Source organism: Myotis myotis, unplaced genomic scaffold (genome assembly GCF_014108235.1).
Source record: "Myotis myotis isolate mMyoMyo1 unplaced genomic scaffold, mMyoMyo1.p scaffold_m19_p_6, whole genome shotgun sequence".
Taxonomy (NCBI): domain Eukaryota; kingdom Metazoa; phylum Chordata; class Mammalia; order Chiroptera; family Vespertilionidae; genus Myotis; species Myotis myotis.
This window is the reverse complement of record NW_023416368.1, coordinates 21,120,129-21,140,560: the sequence shown is the minus strand read 5'-3', so window position 1 is coordinate 21,140,560 and position 20,432 is coordinate 21,120,129. Positions and strand designations below refer to the sequence as shown.

Here is a 20,432-nt window from a genome sequence, read left to right as displayed (position 1 = left end):
TAAATATTTTACCCTTTGTTCTCCCTGTGTGACCTACAATAATAATGTGCTTTGTGTTGATATTTACTGCTGTGTTGCTAACAGTGACCTGAAAGAGAATTAATTTCCAGCTCCACTGGGCTGGAAAAAGTTTAGCTAAGTCAGAAAGCAGGTCTAATTAAGCAAGTTTATTCTATATCTATAAAAGGCCAAGTTGACTCACACACGCGCGATACATATAAATTTCTCGCTGGCGCCAATCACACACGTGTGTTTCCATCTGTCATGGTCGATCGTGAATTTGGTTGATGCTTCTATTATAGAGAAAGGGAGAATAGCGATATTAAAATATTTCTTCTAATTAATTTCCTTTCAGTGTGCACGGATCCATGCACGGGTCACTAGTATGAGAATAATAGTGGTACCTGGCTCATAAGGTTCTTGTTTGGGTCAAATGAGAAAACGTGCGTGAAGCTGGACAGCCCTGGCACCTAGTAACGGCTCAGCAGTGCTCAGCTGCGTTTTATCATCCCTGATCTCTGCACGGCAGCATTAGCCCCACTTACTGCTGGGGCAATGGAGGCCTGCGTGCTGATCCACCAGGTCCAGTATGGAGCAGCCTGAGGCGGCAGGAGCAAGCCTCCTGCCCTCCAGACGGAGGCTTTTTCCGTGAGGGAGGAGAACCCCCGTCTGGAATGTGCTTGTTTATTCTCTTCACAGGGTCACAGGGTGGATACGGGATTGGCTTATTCATCGGCTACCACAGCCAGCAGAGAAGGGTCACGGGCTCTGTTGTTTTCTGAAGTCAGGATCCCGGGAGGGTGGGCTTGGCCTGGCTGGGCCCTGCCTCTGGCGGGGTTTCCCCTGGCCTGGCTCAGCTGCTCCTGAGTTGGCGGCTGGGCTGGGACGTGAGTCAGAGCTGCCCCGTCTCCCTTCCTCTCCCCAGAGCAGCCACAGCCCCAGACTCCTGGAGGCAGTCGAGGGAAAGGCTCCAAAACAAGGTGCCCTCCCCCAGCAAGATGCCCCTCCCCAGCTCAGAGAGAGCAAGGGATGGCCAAGGTCACACCGTGAGCTGTGACAAACCTGATTCCACCTCAGATGACCTCTCCCAAAGGGCCCAGGTGGGAGGCCCAGGAAGGTCCAACCTGGGCCCAGGACCCCTGCAGTTGGCCCCCTGCCCCTGGTAGCTCGATGGCCTCTGGCCCCTGCTCCTGCCAGGGTCTCCCAGCTGGACCGGGCAGTGGAGTCAGTGGGAGGAACCGAGCTGACCAACAGGCACCAGGATGCCTGGCTCACGGCAGCCCCACACCCCTGAACTCCTGCAGTCGTGAGGGGCGGGGGGCCTACCAGGTGTGCACCCCTCTGCCCAGCCTGGCGACCCTGCCCTCAGAGCCAGCCCCTCTCCCTCCCTGGCCTTGCCCTGGCTGCACGCCCCAACATCCTTCTTCATTCCTCTTCCTTTCCCCTTCACCCTGTCTCCTCACTTCTTCCCCCTCTGTCCCCGTGGGTGCTCTGTCTGCCCTCCTCCTACCTGGGACCCATTGCTCATGGGGCCTGGATCTTGGGCTGTAGTGGACACCGCGCCTCTCAGGAGTCACTGCGGACGCAACCTGGCCCCAGGCAGAGTGGATGGGGAGGGCGGGGCGGGAGGAAGCTTAATAGCCAAAGCCAAAGCACATGGTGGCGTGGGGTGGGTGGGGTGGGAGGGCAGGAGGGCCTCAGGCTTCTGAGCCTGTGAACAGTCCTGCCCACCCTGGGGCCAGGCACCTGCAGAGCCAGGGGAGCCCTCCCATTTCCCAGCTTGGAAAACCGAAGCCCAGTGTCCAGGTCACCCAGCTACTAGCAAGGGGTGGGGTCAGGTGGGGTGGGGTGTGAAAATGCCCATCTTCCATAGAACCAGACTCAGTGCTGAAGGGACCTGGGTGGGGTCCCTGTGGCTGGGGTGAGGCCTGTTGGCCCCATTCCACTCCCGCCACCTACTAGACACAGGTTCCCAAAGCTGCCAGAGATCACCAAGTCTGTGAGAAGCACCAGTTTAATATTAAAATCTTTCCCTTACAAAAAAGTACACAGATAGGAAATTTTGCTGGCATATAAAATAGCACTTCTGTGGTATAAATGTGAGTTAATGTGAGTCCTAAAAATACTTGTAAACCTAGGTGATTACATCTTTGGTACCGTAGTGAGGGCCCAGTCCCTCTCCTCAGGGGCCCAGGGCAGGGAGGTGCCAACAGCATAGGGGGTGGTGCCACCCCCTTCACCCCCTGCCGTCTTGGCCACAGCCCTCACTCCTTGAGCACTTCAATGCCCACTGGGCTGGGTGGCTGGCAGAGACAGTGCGGTGAGTGGGCCTGGGCAGTGACAAGCCAGACCTCAGGGATGGGGCAGCTGGCAGGTGAGAAGGCAACCCTCAGAGTACCCACCTCTTGTACCCCTTTCCCAGGTTCCCTTCCAAGTCTTCTTGTCGTTTCCAGAGCCCCTGGGGGCCCTAACTGTGCATTGTCTTCAGCACAGACCTGGACAGCAGGTGCTGGAGCGGGAGGCGCACCGGGCGCTCTGATTGGCCCTCTCCGCCTCCGTGGCCCCGGGCAGCTCCAGAGGTCATTGTGGGTGCTGAAGGGCTCCCGTGGTCTTCCCGTGTCCCTGCTGTCCCTCGAGTCCAGGCCTGGGCAGCTGGTCTTTTGGGACTTGCCGGGGCCTGGGGAAGGGCACATTGCTGAATGCCTGGAGTGTGTATGTGGACTGGAATCTCAGATCCCAGCTGACCCCCAGGATGGAGGTTTGGGGTGTTCGGCTTTGCTTTATCCGGGCAAGTGTGCACCCTAGGAATATTTCAGAATGTTCGTGCTGGCAGGCACCAGAAGTCAATGAGTCCAACCTGCTCATTTCAACCGGGAAAGTGGGCCCAGAGAGGGCCAGGGATTCCTGCACGGCCTCTCGGCGGGTCCAGTGCGCATACGGTCCACAAACTGGTCCTCACGTGTGGATACGTCGCACAGGCACGTCACACACTCATCACAGATGTGGGTCCGGCCGGCCCTGGAGACTGGTGATGGAATAAGACTGGCAGTGATGAGGACGCAGGAGCCATGGGGAGGTGGCTCCATGTGCCTGGGGCAGGGGCTACAGGCCCGAATGTCCTGGCTTTGGCTCAGCCCCTAGCTCTCATTAAGCATGGACGGCCCCAGACCAGCTCGGGCCTGGGAGAGTGAAGACTGGCATTGAGGGAGGAGGCAACACTGTCCAAGGCCAGGTCCCAGCTAAGCCAGGAGCCAGGAACACCAGGTCCCCTCCCCAGCTTTGGGGCAGATAAAATACAAGGAGAGAGCTGAGCTCCTTGGGGGGTGGCTGGCAGAACAGAAAACAGTTCCTCTACCACCTCATGAACCTTGAGAATCTCCCAGGATTCCAGCTTTCCCCCCGTCAGCCAGGGGGAGAACCCCAGATTGTGGGTCACCAAGTCCGACTTCCCCATCTTACAGATGGGCCAACTGAGTCCTTTGGGAGAACTCTGGCTCAGAGTCACATGGCCTCCCCAGAACAGAGGGCTGGTCATGGCCGCTGCAGGGCTCCTGCCTCCTAAGCCAGCCCCAGGGGTTGGGGTGCAGCATGTCAGGAGCAAAAGCTGATGGGACAGGGATGGGAGGCCCGGCAGGCCAGGCCAGCAGGCGTGGGGTGCTGGGAGGTAGAGGGGGAGCTTCGGGCAGGGCAGGGTGGGGGCCAGCCCCCTACAGGAAGCTGTCCTCTGCCTCAGCCTGGTGCCCGGGGCAGCTTGAATCCGGCAGCCACTCCGGCTCTGCTCCTGGCTGCGCCTGGGACTCAGGCTGGGGCTCTGGTTCTGGTTCCTCTTGGGGCTCCAGGGGGCTGTCACAGGAGATGGTCGAGGAGGTGTTGACTTCATTCAGGGTGGAGCTAGAGGGAGAAGGCCAGTGAGCGAGAGGCTGAAGGAAACCGCAGTAAAACAACAATGGCGTTCAAGAGCTTTCTGTGTCCGGCCTGGCACTGTGCGCGTTATGCCCTTTGGCTCATTAATCCTTGTAAGGACTATGCAGGGCAGGCACCACGAGGAAAGTGCCGCTCAGAGAGGTTCGGTCATTGTCCGGCACCGCACAGCGCTTCATAGCCGATCCGGCTCCTCCAAAGCCTACTCCTCACTCATCAGTGTCGCCATCTCCTGCTCCCCTGAAGGTGTACACTGCCTCATTTAACCCTCACAGCAACCTCCAAACTGAGGGGCTTATGGTTTTCATTTTACAGATGAGGAAAATGAAGTTCAGAGACGGCAAGCAACTTGCCCGAGGGCACACATGGCGGGGGGGCGGGGGGGGGGTGGCATTCACACCCCAAGCTGCCCTGAGCTTAAGTCCTCTGCACACTGTCTACCGGAGCCTTGGGCTGTTAGCTGCTTCCACAGGCCGGGGCCTTCTAAGTCCTGTGTGCTCCTTGTGCTCAGAGAGAGCAGGCGCCTGCAGGTCTCCAAGCAGAGGTGGGACCCAGGTGGGGCTCCTGCCACTTCACTGTGGGCTGGGTCTGGCCTCATGGGGAACCCTTTTCTCCAGCCAAGGGGGAACACTGTCTGAACAGCAAGTCCAGGCAATAGCTGGGACTTCCTCCAAAGCCCTCCCCATTCTCTAACTTCAACACATCCCAAGGCAAGGAAAGCACAAACCTGCTTCCCAGTCTGAATTCTGGCCTGAACTGTAGGCACCTCTCCCTCCTACAACCGCGCCAGCTCCCCAGAGCCCCCAAGGCGTGGTTCTAAGAACAGACCTCAGGCCTGGGGCTGGCAATGCCCCATGGGAACACATGGGAGCTGGGGTGCTAATTAGGTTTCTTCCTCTCCTCCTTATGGCTAGGACAGGGCCTAGAGGGGAGAGAGCAGATGGCCTATTTGTTGTTTAAATATATAGAGAGAGCCTGACTGGTGTGGCTTCGTGGCTGAGCATTGACCTATGAACCAGGAGGTCAAGTCGGATTCCTGGTCAGGGCACGTGCTCAGGTTGCAAGTTCGTTCTCTCTCTCTCTCTCTCTCTCTCTCTCTCTCTCTCTCTCTCTCTCTCTCTCTGAAATCAATCAGTCAACTTAAAATAGACTTTTATTGATTTCAGAGAGGAAGGGCGCGAGAAACATCAATAATGAGAGAATCACTGGTTGGCTGCCTCCGCATGCCCTCCCTTGGGACTGAGCCTGCAACCCGGGCATGTGCCCTGACCAGGATCACAATGTGACCTCCTGGTTCAAAGGTTGACACTCAACCACTGAGCCACGCTGGCTGGGCCTATGAAGGCTCCTTTAAAGGAAACATCTACTTTGCAGATAAATCCCAGCCCATGCTTTCTCTCACCAACCTGCCCTTTCCACTTGAGGGCATCAGAGGTCAAATGAGTTCAATTCACTGGCAGGAATAAGCGCTCACTCTAGTAACTTACTTCTAAGGCAAGCCTGATGCCAGACACACACACACACACACACACACACACACACACACACACACACACACTGTGCACAGTATTGCACACCCTGGGCCACAGTGATTACCTGGCAAGGCTGGGGGAGCCCTCCAATGGGCCCTCATCAGCAACCTCGGGTTTGGGGTCGGGCAGGGGGATGATATAGTCATTGTCCCCCTCGTTGGGCTGCACAGCCGTATAGAGGACTGAGCTGGTGTCCAGCGGGGATCGGAGGCCATGGAAGCCAGGGAAGCGGGCTTGGGACCGAAGGACAGCCGGGTGGTCGCTCCTCAGAAACTCCTCGTCCACCTGCTGGTACTTCTGCTCCGAGGGGCAGGGGGCACCCAAGAGACAGGGAAGGCCGGGTCAGGAAAGCCTTTAGGGGTCGTCCAATAGTTAGAGTCTGACCCAGCCACTTGCGTCTTGGGAAATTCGGCAACTGGTGCTCAGAGAGGAAGCACAATTGTCCAAAGTCTCACAAGGCAAGGTGAGCTTAGGGCCACCCAGGGAGGGGGCTGCCAGGGGACCAGCACCCGAGACGCTAACACGTCACCCACTTCAGACCAGACAGGTGCTGTCTCATCCTGCCTCAACCTCCTGGGTCTCATTTCCCAAACTTTCGAATGGGGACCACCCGACTCCAGCTCACGGGTCCCTGAGTATAACCAGAGCCGGGGCGGGAGCGGGGTTAGGAATGGGCCTAGGGAAGGGGCTGTGTCTGGGCCAAAGGAAATGGGCATCTCCCTGCTCTAGTTCCTGCTGTGGGCAGGGAGGTGTGGACCAGCTGGCTCCATCTGCCGTGTCTGAGCCTGGATGGGGCCCAAGTGGCCAGGCCCTCAGCAGTCATCTAGCCTCAGGAAGTGCAGGCCTCTGATGGAGATGCAAGATTTGGCCCAGGTGAGACGGCGTGAGGCAGGATGCAGGATGACGGGCGCGCTGGGCACCCTTCTCTACTTTAAACCCATCAGCTTCCACGTGGGTTTCATTTCAGAACTCTCTGGGCTGCTAAAATAAACTCCTGTCTCCAGCCCATCCCTTATTGGTTCCAGCAGGGAAACTGAGGTCAGGTGAGGGTACAGGGTGGCCCCCCAAATACCGGCATGTTACAGCAGCCTTGTGCCGGTGTCTGACTTCTGGACCAGAACTCTCCGTCCCTCCCCCACGCTGCCTCGACATACCTTTTTGTAACCCTCGCCCAGCAGCCTCTCCAGAAGCAGCACCAGCTGGGAGAAGGGGGGGCGGATCTCAAACTTCTCTTCCCAGCACTTCTGCATGATCTCGTAGCTGGGGAGAGGCGCAAGGGGTCAGGGTCTCTGACACAGGGCACGGGGGCGGGGGGGGGGGTGGTGAGGCGGCTACCACCCCGGAAAGGTGAGCCATGAAGGATTGGGGAAGGGGGGTGGATAGGTGTTGTTTTCCCGTAGTCGCGCCTGGATATCCCTTTGGGAAGCCCTCCCTCCAGCCCCGGCTCAGTGGTTCAGTGGGGTTGGCCATGCCTGGGTGAGCATGTGACCCAGGCCTGACCAGTAGGAGTTTGCATCCCCTCAGCTCAGTGGCTGATTCTGGATGGGCACATGACCCCAGCTGAGCCACAACTATCAGCTCTGGTCTTTTGCTGGAACTGAGGTGAAAGCAGCCAGGATGCAGCCACTGGGCAGTGCCAGCCTGAACAGGAAGCCGGGCAGAGAGAGCGGAGCCCGGGGTAGAAGGAGAGATTGCCGATGACCTCAGCTGCACACCTGGATCCAGCCAGACCTCGGTTTTTCTAGATCTCTGCACCAATCAAGCTACTGTTGGCTTAAGCTGGTAAAGTGGGGTATCTATGGTTTGCGCCTAAAACGTTCTCCCAAATGCGCCACTCACATCTCGTCGGAGGCGTGGGCAGGCTGGGCCATGCGGTAGCCCCGCTTGATGGCATTGTAAAACTGCTCATTCATGGGCAGCTCTGGGTAAGGGGTGCCACCTGCCAGGGAGCAAAGACAAGAGAGGAGATACACGGGCTCAGGCGTGTTGAAAAGTGGTGAGAAACCTTCGTGCCAGGGCTGGGTGGTGGGGAAGGTGACCTTGGGATTGAGAACTGTGGCTCCTTCATGGCTCTGGACAGGCTGCGACCCTCCCAGAGCCAGGCAGGCTTTCGGACGTCACTGTCCAAACCCCTGGACGCTCAGATGGGGAGGTAAAGAGGCCCAGAGCGGGCAAGAGCCTTGCCAAGGACACACAGCAGTAAGAAAGCAGCAGAGCTGGGCCCTGAGCCTGAGCCTGAGCCCTGATCGCTGTCCCAGAGTCTGATCACAGCCCTGCCAGGCTGGAGGTGTGAGTGGTCAGGGAGGGTGCCCTGCCAGGCCGCTGAGGACCATGGGGAGAAGGAGGCATACCCAGGGTGAAGATCTCCCAGAGGAGGATCCCAAAGGACCACACGTCGCTCAGGGTGGTGTAGAGGCTGTTGAAGATGCTCTCGGGGGCCATCCACTTCAGCGGCAGGAAGGTCTGCGGGAGGGCGGTCCGTCTGAGGGCGAGGAGGGGCTGAGCCCCACCCTGCACCTGGACGGGAGGCGGCGGGGGTGGGGTGGGGGGTGGGGGGATGGGGCCGGGGGTGGGGGGAAGGGGGGAGACCTGGCAGTTCCCACCCAGCTCCTCTCCCTCCCTGGTTCCTGAGGGCCTATCTGCTGGCACACAGTTCCCATGTCCATCCCAGTGCTGGCCAGAGGGTCAGGCGGCTGAGTTCCTTTTCCCACAGCTGCGGTCATGGTCACCCCAGGGTCTGAGGCTCCTCATGGAGCAGGCTTCCTCCCTGACCTGGAGATCCCCTGACTGAGCTAGCAGGGCAGCGTGGGAGCCAGGGACATGCCAAGGTCCACCCGGCTCTGATCCTGGCTGCCTCCGATCTCCGCGGCCTAGCGTCCCTCCAGCTCTGGGGTTCACTGTCCCAGTGTAGAAAGCGGGGATATGAATGGGAGGCAGGTGGTCATATTTTAACCAGATCCTGCCTGCCACCTATCCACCTGTCTCAGCTGACACCTCGGCTTCCTCCTCTGCCTCCAGCCACCGTTGGGACAACACATTTGGCCTGCTCCCCCTCCAAACTCCCCGGGACCCATTACAGCTGGTCCCTTGCCCCCTGTCATGACCAGCAAATCTGAGCCCGAGCTCACCCTGCAAGCCTCAGCATCTCTGCCCGCTTCCACCTCATGCCTAGCTCGTGGCTCCCTTCCTGTCCCTGCACACATGGCTGGGCAGGCAGAGCCGTCACTGCTGGGCAGGTCAGACCATGAGGAGCCCTGACCTGATCCCCTCTGAGCCGCAGCCAGGCTGACCGGGAGGGGCAGAGACGCAGGGGGTGGGGAAGGTACTCACGCTGCCTTTGGAGATGTAGTTAGAGTCCCGCATGATGTCACGAGCAAGGCCGAAGTCACAGATTTTGACCAGCTTGCCCTCACAGATGAGCACATTCCTGGCTGCCAGGTCTCGGTGGACACACTGGGGGAGGGGAGGATGGGAGCTAGGTCTTGGGCAATTGTGGGGAAAGACCCTCTGTGTCAAGTGCTTTGGGAAAAATGCATCATGTCCAGATGAGAGGGGCCACGTGGTGTAAGGGACCACACAGGGGGGAGGGGCCATGTGGTGTGAGGGACCACACAGGGGAGAGGGGCCACATGGTGTGGGGGACCACACAGGTGAGAGGGGCCATGTGGTGTGGGGACCACACAGGTGAGAGGGGCCACGTGGGGTGGAGACCACACAGGGGAGAGGGGCCATGTGGGGTGGGGGACCACACAGGGGGGAGGGGCCACATGGTGTGAGCACCACACAGGGGAGAGGGGCCATGTGGTGTGGGGACCACACAGGGGAGAGGGGCCACGTGGGGTGGGGGGCTACACAGGGGAGAGGAGCCACGTGGGGTGGGGGACCACACAGGGGAGAGGGGCCATGTGGTGTGGGGGACCACACAGGTGAGAGGGGCCATGTGGTGTGGGGGGCTACACAGGTGAGAGGGGCCATGTGGTGTGGGGACCACACAGGTGAGAGGGGCCACGTGGGGTGGAGACCACACAGGGGAGAGGGGCCACGTGGGGTGGGGGACCACACAGGGGGGAGGGGCCACATGGTGTGAGCACCACACAGGGGAGAGGGGCCATGTGGTGTGGGGACCACACAGGGGAGAGGGGCCACGTGGGGTGGGGGGCTACACAGGGGAGAGGGGCCACGTGGGGTGGGGGACCACACAGGGGAGAGGGGCCATGTGGTGTGGGGGACCACACAGGTGAGAGGGGCCATGTGGTGTGGGGGGCTACACAGGTGAGAGGGGCCAAGTGGTGTGGGGACCACACAGGTGAGAGGGGCCACGTGGGGTGGAGACCACACAGGGGAGAGGGGCCACGTGGGGTGGGGGACCACACAGGTGAGAGGGGCCATGTGGTGTGAGGGACCACACAGGGGAGAGGGGCCACGTGGTGTGGGGGACCACACAGGGGAGAGGGGCCACGTGGTGTGGGGGACCACACAGGGGAGAGGGGCCACGTGGGGTGGAGGACCACACAGGGGAGAGGGGCCACGTGGGGTAGGGGCCACACAGGTGAGAGGGGCCACGTGGGGTGGGGACCACACAGGGGAGAGGGGCCATGTGGGGTGGGGTCCACACAGGGGGGAGGGGCCACATGGTGTGAGGGACCACACAGGTGAGAGGGGCCACGTGGGGTGGGGACCACACAGGGGAGAGGGGCCACGTGGTGAGGGCATTCACTGTCCTCATCCACCCAACGGGGCAAAGCTACTGTGTAGAGCAGTGTACCTGGAGGACCTGGGTGGCTGGGTGACCCACCTCCCCAGGACCTCCATCTGCCCACTGGGACCACACGTACATTCTTGGAGGCCAGGAACTCCATGCCATTGGCCACCTGGTAGCTGAAGCCCACAAGATCCGTGTAGCTAAGCACCGGGGACTCGTTGATCAGGGTCGCTCGACAGGTCCTCTCAGGAGCTAGAGGAGAGCAGAAGGTCAGCACGTCTTGTTCCCATGGCCCACAGGCCTCTGCTCTTTGGCTCCTGGAGGCTAACTGTCCGAGACAGGGGCTACTGATCCTCTACATCTCCCCCAAAGGAAAGCAGTTTCCAAATATCTAACCTCTCCTACTTTACCAGAGCCTTTCTTGTCCAGAAAAACTGTCAGCAAATTTTCCCCGGACCACTCGGCCTGGCCTGCCCTTTACAGGGGCGCCAGCTCAGCCTGGGGCCTACTCTGAGCTGATCCCTCTTCCCCAAGGCCCAGGAGGCCAGGTACTCCCAGACCGTAGCTTCCCCTCCATGTAGGCTGCATGTATAAGTCTGGACCCAGAAACTGGAGTTCATATTGGGGCTCTACCACAGCAGCTTTGGGCAGGTGGCTGCCCTCAGTTTCTGCATCTATGAAATGGGCACAAGGCCAGCTCCCTCCCAGGGCTGTTCTCCAGCGGGACATGTGAAAGGCTTTGAAAAGAATGCGTCACTGTGCAGGTGCGAGGGCCATACAGGTGAGAGGACCCCGCGCACCCACCAGAGGGGACGTAGTTATCGTAAGGAGCCATGTAATTGGAGGACTCGATGTCTGCATATTTGATGTCTCCTTTCATGTCCAGCATGGGCACGTAGTCCACCGATTCGTCCTTGCTCATGTCCATGTAGCCACCGTCACTCTCCCCGGGAGACATGTGGCTGAGGGCGAGAGGAGTGTCACAGAAGGAGAGGTCACAGGCTTTCCCTTCTTGTCCCCCTCCTGCCCCTCTGCTCACCACTGGGGCCTCAAGGCCCCATCACTCAGGTGTTTCTTCTCAACCTCACTCAGTCCTCCTCCTCCAGTCTGTCACGGTCATGTGAGTGACCTCGAGAGCCCTTTTAACCAACCTGTGGGGCCCTGAGTTGGGCCCTGGGCCTGCCAAGATGACATAAGACCCAGTGTGTGTCCTCAGAGAGCTCAGGCCAAGCTATGATCTGAATGAAGCCTCTGCCTGCAGCATCAGCTCCCTGAAGAGCTGGGGAACTACAGACACGTGTCTCTATAGGTGGAAAAAAGACTGGAAGAAAATGGATCAAAATGTTGGGGAGGACAGGGAAGAGTTTTACTGTCTTTTAATGCTTTTCTAAAGTTACTCTTTGTCTCTGCAATAACTACGTATTGCTTTTGTAACCAGCAAGAGAACGAAGGTGTTATTTTTGGAAAAGAAGAAGGAAGGGGCTAGGTTGACCTCAGGGCACAGAGAGGCTGGTGTGCAGAGGGTGTGGGAGCTACAGCGAGGAGTAGGGCGTGGAGTCAGGCCTGGGGACCATGGGAGGGACCAAGGGGTCACATCTGCAGTGCTTAGCACAGGGCCTAGCACACTGCAGACAGCCAGTAGGTGGCAGCAGTTCCCACCATTATCATCAGTGTTATTGTCATGCCTTCTGGGGTGGCCAAGCCCCGGGCCCACTCTACCCTCCCCAGCCTCAGCTTCCTGTACTGGACAAGGAGGGAGCAAGCAGGTGCTCCTCGGGCCTCCCCACCTTCCTCCAGGTACCTGGGCAGCGGGAGCCCGACCGGCAGAGCGTTGCTGTAGAGCTCGGTGCCGGGCTGGTGGCGCTTGTCGGAGCAGTGCTGCAGGAAGGTGTGCTTGTTGCGGTGCAGGTAGTCCACCAGGTCCCCGTAGCGGCAGTACTCGGTGATGATGTAGATGGGCCCTGCGGAGGGACAGGCTCAGGGACAGTCCCCAGGGAGGCCTCGGCTTCCGTTAAGAGCCATGAGAGTAATGACAGGCTGCCCGTGGGAAAGGCGGCTTGGTAAAAAGGCGAAGAGGCTTTGGCTCCAGGCAAACCTGGGTTCTTTTCCTGCCTCTGTAACTATGAGCAAGGTACATAGTTTCCCTGAGCCTTACCTTCCCCATCTGTTAAATGGGGCCAGCTGTTGTTGATAGGTTTTCAAACTGAAGCTTATTTTGGACCCTAGTTTATAAAGCAAATAGTGGCAATTATTTACTATCAGGTTATTGCTCAAATTTAAATACAGTACATTTACTTAAAGTCAATCTGTGGGAACTTGAAGATATTAATGGGGACAAAAGTTGTGAAATGGGGTGGTCACTGCAGACATAAACTGGCCTGTGTGTGCAATGTACTTCTGTATTTTTTTGGTTGTGTAATATTGAGGAAAATCCCAAACCTCACAATAAGCAACTGTAAATGGCAATAACATTATTTTTGCAGCCTAACAGCCTAACTTGTATCACAGTTTCAAATAAACATGCTTAGCCAGAAAGACTTGATTCTATGACATGAATGAAGGCAGCTCCCAGTTAGCAGGCTGGTGGTCTCCAGTAGTGGGGACACAACTCATCTCAGTGTCGCATGAGCTATCCTTTATTACAGTTGTTAAAATGTATCAAGAAAAAAATAAAACAAAAATACAGACACAGACAACAGTATGGTGATTGCCAGAGGGAAAAAGGGGGAAGGGAGAGGTAGATGAGGAAAAAGGGGGGATGAACGGTGGTGGAAAGAGATTTGACTTTGGTGGTGAGCATATAATGCAGTGTGTAGGTGGTGTTTTGTTGAGTTGCACACTTGAAACCTGTATGGTTTTATCAACCAACTAGAGGCCCGGTGCATGAAATTCGTGCACGGGTAAGGTTCCGAGGCCTGGCTGGCAATCAGGGTCAATCTGTGGGGTGACAAGCGGAGTGATCGGGGCCCCTGCTCACAACTGCCTTGGCTGGCCTGGCGCCACCCACTTGCCGGTCCCACCCCCCACCACAGCTAATCGGGACCTGCAGGCTGGGGGCAGATCCTGCATTGAGCGTCTTCCCCCTGGTGGTCAGTGCGTGTCATAGTGACTGGTCATTCCACCATTTGGTTGATTTGCAAATTAGGGTTTTATATAGATAGATGTCACCCCAATAAATTCAATTATAAAATATATTGAAAAAATTTAAAAATATCAGAGGATCCCCTAATTTGGGAACCATGGACTGATGGCCTGAACAGTCCTCTGGCCTTGTCAGTGCTGTGATGCTGTGCGTTTCTAAATCCCATATCCATCTGGCTCTGTAAAGTGAGGGGGTTGGACGCTCCAACTCGAGTGTCCTGATGTCCCTGGACTGAGGAGCGGTGGAGCGGGCCAGGCGTTGGCCGCTGGCATTTCCCAGAATCCTCTGGGCAATTGGGTCTGTACCTCCTTTGGTGCAGGCTCCCAGCAGATTGACCACGTTCAGGTGGGGCCCGAGGTGACTCATGATCTTCAGCTCTGACATGAGGGCTTGCTTCTCACTGCTGCGGGCTGTGGCTGAGGGAGAGAGGGGGCCTCAGGCCTGGCCCCGTCACGGGGGCCCCACGGAGGCCCCACTGGGGCCTATTCTGGCCCAAGTCTGTGCTGTAAGACACAGGTGGCCAAGGGTGGCAAGGACCCACATGCGAGGAGAGGGGAAGAGGTGGGGGGAGGGAGCAGGGGAGGGAAGAGGCTGCCAGAGGTGGGAGCGGGGTTTGGAAGCCTCTTTCCTCAGAGTGGGGCTGGCCGCACGCAGAGTGACGGTACTCCTCGTGCCCAGCGAATCCGAATCCGAATCTGAATCAGGCCTGGCCTGCTCTGGGAGTGCCTGGTGTGCAGGGACGGGCAGGAGAGAAGTGGGGGATGCTCCCAGGACTCACATTTCAGCATCTTGACGGCCACTTTCATAGTGGCCTGAGAATGGCTCAGGCCGTGAGCCGTGGCCTCCACCACCTGCCCAAAGGCCCCAGAGCCGAGGGTACGTCCTGGAAAAAGATGATCCCTCAGCTCCTGACCCACCAGGAAGCTGCATCCCCGCCCTCAACCACCCTGGACTTAAGGTGTTCCCCCCAATGAGGCTCCTAAAACCACAGTGCTTCACGGTCCTTCCTGGTGTCTCATCGAAGTCCTGTCTGCTTTCTGGCCCATCTTAGTCCCTGGAAGCCTTCCTCCCTCCCCAGAGGGGAGCACAGCTCCACTGCACCCCTCAGCCTCCCAGCTAGACTAAGCACAGGCCTGTCCTCAATTAATACTTCCTTTCTCGTCACAAAGGGTCCCATCTCACAGTCATAGGATCATAGGACCTCCATGCTGGATGGTCCCTGGGGGATTGTCTTGTCCCCATTGTACAAACAAGGGACTGAGGGCCGAGAGGGCAAGACATCCATCGGCCCTAAGTCTCAAAGCTAGTCACGGCAAAGCTGGGACCAGACCTCAGGTCATCTTCCCACCCGCCCCATGTCCACACAGTGCCTGTGAGGTCTCCTCGAACTGACCAAGCACAAGCTGGTCCCGGGGCAGCTCCCAGGTGGAGTCGTAGGGCAGCTGCATAGGGTCCACGTAGATGTACTCATGGCCATCAGAGCTCACAGATTCAATCACCTTCCATCGGATCTCATAGCGGGGCTTCTGCAGGACCAAGACCGGGGGTGGGTCATGAGATGGGGTCTTGAGGCCCCCTAGGTCCAGCCCCTTATGGAACGGATGGGGCAGGAGACCCAGAGGCCCAGAGAGGGGCAGGGGCATAGCTGAAGTCACACAGCAAGTTATGGATAGAGCCAAGGCCTTCATGGGTTCAGTGGGAACTGATGCCAAGGGGCTAAGTAGTGGCTGAGGAGTAGCTGACAGCCAAGGGCCCAGCTCATCAGAACCTCCTCCCCAGCTTCTCTCAGGGCCTCAGCTGCTCCTCAGATGGGAATAAAGGAGGACACGGCCCCCGAACGTGACACCAGGCAGGGGTACTCTGCTGGATGTGGACAGCCCTCTCCACACTGGGTCAGTCACAGCAGGAATCTCAGAAAGATGTAACAGTGGGATCTTGAAACCATGAAGTGTTGAAATCACTGGACTGGAATCTTAGAAAGATAGACTGTGTGGCACTGTAATCCTAACTCAGGAATCTTAAAATGTCTGAAGCATGGAATGATGAAATCTCAGAACAGAACATGGAAATTGCAGAGTAACAGGATTAGAATGCAGTTCAGCAGGATCCTGGAGTCTCTGTGGGTAAGAGTTGGAAGGATCCTGGGACCCATGCAGTCAACCCAGCAGGTCCCATACCCTGTGTCTGGGAGGGGCAGGAGTGATGTCCGAGCAGGACAGGACAGGGGAGCAATAGAGACAGGGAACGCTGATGGCCTAAGACCGGGCTGCTGGGGATAGAGGTAGCTCAGACTTCCAGCATCACTCTATGTCATTTTACACCTGAACTCCGTGCTGGGCCCCAGACGTGGCCAGATCCTGCGGGATTCAAGGACGGTGGGGGGGGTGGGGGGGGAGGAAGGGCGGGGGCGTGTCCATACAATATAATCGTGTGCCAATCAGTCTGTATCCCTTAGGCAAGAGCGGGGCTTACCTTCTGCCAGAGCATGATGAGGATGATGAGGGAGATGATTGTGAGGACCACCAAAGCCAGGATGGCTGAGATCACCACCACCTTGAAGGGCAGGGCTGGAGGTAGAGACAAGAGCTGGCCATAAGCCAACAGGGCACTTGGCAGCTGCCTTTCTCACCCCACCTCCAGTACCACAAATCCCTCTCTGCCCACCCTGCCCAGAACAGAAGCCCCCTCTCATTCCCTCCCACAGGCTATAATGTCAGACCCTCAGCCTCTCCCTCTGGGCCACACCTTCAGCTTCTCCCATAAATACCCATGCCCTTCAGTAACTACCCACTGTTCAGATCGCTACGGCCTCCCTATCCCTTCAGCCCTTGCAGGGGTCAGTGTGGCCTGTCTGCCATGGCTCCAGATCAGATGCAAGCTCCTGGCGGCCACGCTGTGGCTCACCTTTCCTCTCCATGCTCACAGACATGCACCATGCCAGTTGCCCACATGCACAGGAATTGTACATGCATGCTTACACACTTGTATGGGATTGTGCACCCACAAGGACATGCATAGACAAACACTCGTGGGCTTACACATGGATCTGGGTGCATTCTTCATTACATGTTTACAAACCTACATTTGGAGGGTTTATGCCCTCCAAGGGTCAGGCATGCTCATGTACATGGCTTACGACACACATAGTGTACACACACTGGGCATAAGGAGACACGGTTATTCATAGCCATGGTTTACAGACATATGCTTGTGGATGTACACGTGTGGCAATACTGTGCTGTTGTGTAAGCGTAGGAACATACTCCGGTGAGCGGAGTGCCCATGGACATGCTGACTCGGGCACACGGGCACAGTCACAAGTGTGGCAGGCTCGAGGTGGGGGTGAAGGGTCATTGGAGGGCCACTAAGGCTGGGTGACTCACACTGGGGCACCAGGGTGACCTCCTGCACATCCTCGCCCAGCAGGTTTCGCAGCGTGCAGCGCACAGATAGCGGCTGATCCACGCGGCGCAGGCGCAGCGTGCTCACCACCTCGAACTGCTGCTCCTCCGCCCAGTACGTCACGTTAGTCTCCAGCTGGCTCGCCTCCTCCGAACTGTTCCCCAGCGGCGTGGGTGGCAGCTCGCGCGGACACCTGCCCAGGGAGCCAGCCAGGTCAGCTTGCAGGCCCTGCCCTCCGCAGGAGCCTCTCGGCTACTTCCCGCTTCCGGACCCCGAGCTGGCTCTTCTGCGGGCCCTCGACTGACTGACCAGCAGGGGGCGCGCCTACCCCAGAACTGAGAAGCCCGATTCACAAATTCCATTCTCTTCGTTTGACCCTCAGAATAAAGTTAAGGAAAAGGGGGCAATTTAGGTCATGCAGGGCATCTCCACGAAGCCACATCTTCTAGGATGTGACTCTAGCCTGGAACAATGTGCCCGGAGGAAGGGGCTGGACTAGATGACCTTCAGTGGGTCCTTCCAGCCAGCTGTGGGTTCCCTGGGAGACTGAGGCAGGTGTTCTGCTCACCTTTTGAGGTCACTGCAGATAGACCAGGTGAGGTGCGGCTGAGGCATGCCCCGGCCGCGACAGCGGACTGTCTGCTCCCCGTCGGCAGGATGGCTCTCACTCAGCTCCAGCACATGGACAGGCACTGCATGGAGAAGGCATGGGGCCAGGCGGAGGGAAGGTCAGAGCAGGCAGGTAGTGAGCAAGATCCTCTGGGAGGCAGGACATGGTCCAGAGTCTCCCTGGGGGAGGGGAGCTGCAGACTTCAGGTGAACGTTAAATACTAGGAATCCCCGTGTGAAAACTGGCGGATTCCCCTTCGGGGTACTTCAAAGGGGAAGCCCCGGCAGGGTGCTAGTCTGTCTTTAACACCTCTCAGAGACTTGCTAATCTCCCCTTTTAACAAAGAGAGAGCAGGCCTCAGGGCCCTGGGAAGGCAAGAGCAGGGAGCTCGAGTTTAATAGCTTAATAGCATCGCTTTGTTGTCTTGGAGTCGATTTAGTGGTGCTTTATATTTATGATGCTTAACAGTGTTTCCCATCCACAATTGAGAGGTTAAATTCTCTTTCAAAACACGTTTTTAGAAAGTCAATGGGCAAAACATTAAGTCACTGTCATGTCATTCCTCTGCTCAAAACCCTGCAGTGACTCTTCATTTTAGTCACAGAAAAAGCCCAAGTCCACCCAAGAGCCCATGAGGACCTGCACAATCTGTCCCGTCCACCCCACCACTGCCCCGTCCCAGCTCTGACCTTGTCTCCCACCACTCTCCCCACCACGCTGTTCCGGCCACTCAGGCCTTTGCCGTGACTCCTGTCTACACTGCCTGGTATGCCCTTCCCTCAAATAGCCACTCCGCTAATGCCCTCACCTTCTTCAAGTCTTCATGCAACTGTCACCTCCGTGAGGCCAACCCTATCACTGCTATTTAAAAGGGCAACCCTGCCCCCCAGAACTCTCAATCCTCCCCCACACCCCACCCGGCAGCGTTTGCTTTTCCTTTCACAGCACTTGTTACCTTCTAACCTTCCACATAATTTGCTGGGGATTTTAGCCCTACTGTTGAATGTTTGTCTTCCCCCACCAGCCACACAAAGGCAGGGCCTCAAGAACCTTGAAGAGACGGGCATACTGGAGTTGTTCAATAAATACCTATTTCATGAGTGGTGTAGTTTAAGGGGCATGTGAGAAGGGAAAATCGTGGCATTGGCACATGAATGCCTGAGGTTTTGAAACACCAGTCTAGCCCAATGGCCCACTCGTACAGCTGGGGAAACTGAGCCCCAGGGAGGGCGTGTGCACAGAGCAGCGGGTCAGCGTTGGCGCTAACACTGGAACCCTGTCTCCTGAGGCCCCGGGCTCCCTCTCCTGCTCCTCCTAGGGGTGGGTGACAGTGTAGGGAGGGAGAGGAAATGGGGGTGGGAGGGGAGGGGAAGGGGGGGTGCAGGGCTCCTCACCATTGATTTGCAGCTGGAAGGAGACCTGGGCCTCAGCGTCCTCATGGAAGGCCCGCATGGTGTAGTGACCAGCCTCAGCCACCTTCACCCGCACCAGTGTTAGTTCTGACACATACCTGGGGGGCAGGCCAGGCCAGGAGACCCAGCTGTCAGCGCTGGAATAATGCATACAGCCCTCCCCACCCTCCTTGTACAGACATGGCGGGGGGGGGGGGGGGCGCCGGGGAGGGGCTTGCGGATCACCCACAGAATTAGTCTCCTGGCTCCCCACCCATAGGCAGTTCCACTGAGCCAAGAGGGAGGCTAGGAGGGTTGGGGATGAAGGGCTAGCACCATTGCCCTCCTCTGCATCTCTTGTCTTACAGAAGGGTCTGACACTGCTTTATCCCAACATTGGTAGCTCAGGCCAGCCTGCTGATCTCCAGCCTCAGGGCTCCCACCATGCATAGGTGGCAGGGGCCTGCCTGGCACCCTCTTCCTCAGCCATCCTGCTTTTTTCTCCTCAGCTGCCCCCTGATGGCTCCACCCATCACAAGGACAACTACACAACTGGGAGACCATCTGACCAGTGTCTGTTTCCCCACTAGACCGGAAACTCTAGGAGGCATGGAACTGTGTGTTCGGTTCTCCACAGCATCCCCAGGGCCTAGCACAGCACCTGGCGGGGTGCCTGACACATAGTGGGCTCTCAGGAAGGATGGGCCTAGGTTTGTGGAGTAGCTGAAGGCTGTGGGCTGTCTGGCAGCTGCAGACCCTAACTTCCAGAATGGAGCAGGCAGCCGGCTGCTTACCGAGTCTCGGACACATTGCGCGTGGACAGGGCGATCTCGCCGGCGCTGGAGTCGCCCAGGGTGTGGTTGTCCTTCAACCACATGACAGTGGGCGGCGGGTAGGCCTCGAACACCACCTGCAGGGTCCGGCTCCGGTGCAATTCCGCGAACTGTACAGCGTCCAGCTCCCTCAGCAGGCGCACATAGCCACTCTCTGCAAGGGGCGGCTGTCAGGGCAGGGCTGTGCCCAGCCACCAATAGGACAGTGTCTCTGGGGGCGGGGCTTCTGGAGGCAGGGCCTCAGCTTTAGGAACTACCTGAGCTGGGATTGAAGTTGGGGCTGGGGCTGGACTTGAGCCAGATTTGGGGCTGACACTGGTTTGGAGACCAGATTTCAGATGGAGGCTGGCGTTGTCGTTCTCACCCGGGCTGGGGGCTGAGATGAGTTGCAGCCTGGTTGGATTTAGGGATGGGGCTGCCTGGGCCTGGGATGGAGTCTGGGATTAGACGCTGGGGTGGGGCCAGGCTTCTGGCGAGGAGGAGAGTCTAGATGGGATTAGGGTTAGAGTTGGGGTTGGCACTGCGTCTTGATTTGGGTTTCTCCTGGAAATGGAGCTTTGGTTTGAAATGTGGCTAGAGCTGGGCTGAAGGTATCCCGGGGCTGTGACAGGGTGTGGATCCAGCTCAGAACGAGGGCCGGGGCTGAGCCCGAGGAACGCACCAACCACGGTGACATTGATGGCTTTTTCATCCTGATGGTCGTACACACTCTCAGATACATTGCAGATGTAGGTCCCCGAGTCGCCCAGCTCAGCACTGGGGATGTGCAGGGTGGAGCGGATGTGGGGAATGTCAAAGTCGGTCACTGGCTCCACTAGCCGCCCACTCTGTAGGGACAGGTAGGACAAGTCCCCCAAGTCAGGAAGCGTCCAAGAAGGCAGGCTGCCAGTCAAGGTAGC

The 20,432-nt window shown here is 57.9% G+C and overlaps 1 protein-coding gene across 3 annotated transcripts in view; it reads right to left on the bottom strand.

The window, feature by feature from the left end:
* Positions 1-1,996: 1,996 nt before the first annotated feature.
* Positions 1,997-20,432, bottom strand: part of PDGFRB (platelet derived growth factor receptor beta) — a 37,328-nt gene continuing 18,892 nt past the window's right edge. For all 3 annotated transcript variants that reach the window (XM_036314252.1, XM_036314251.1, XM_036314250.1), the window contains 18 exons: positions 20,195-20,360; positions 19,495-19,687; positions 18,704-18,819; positions 17,268-17,391; positions 16,681-16,892; positions 15,770-15,864; positions 14,691-14,823; positions 14,076-14,180; positions 13,603-13,713; positions 11,957-12,116; positions 10,960-11,117; positions 10,289-10,407; positions 8,784-8,906; positions 7,805-7,916; positions 7,293-7,392; positions 6,608-6,713; positions 5,518-5,750; positions 1,997-3,891 (listed from right to left, as the gene is read on the bottom strand). In XM_036314252.1, coding sequence (XP_036170145.1) covers positions 3,708-3,891; positions 5,518-5,750; positions 6,608-6,713; positions 7,293-7,392; positions 7,805-7,916; positions 8,784-8,906; positions 10,289-10,407; positions 10,960-11,117; positions 11,957-12,116; positions 13,603-13,713; positions 14,076-14,180; positions 14,691-14,823; positions 15,770-15,864; positions 16,681-16,892; positions 17,268-17,391; positions 18,704-18,819; positions 19,495-19,687; positions 20,195-20,360 — 2,550 coding nt within the window. In that variant the 3' untranslated portion in view covers positions 1,997-3,707. The remainder of the gene's footprint in view (positions 3,892-5,517; positions 5,751-6,607; positions 6,714-7,292; positions 7,393-7,804; positions 7,917-8,783; positions 8,907-10,288; positions 10,408-10,959; positions 11,118-11,956; positions 12,117-13,602; positions 13,714-14,075; positions 14,181-14,690; positions 14,824-15,769; positions 15,865-16,680; positions 16,893-17,267; positions 17,392-18,703; positions 18,820-19,494; positions 19,688-20,194; positions 20,361-20,432) is intronic.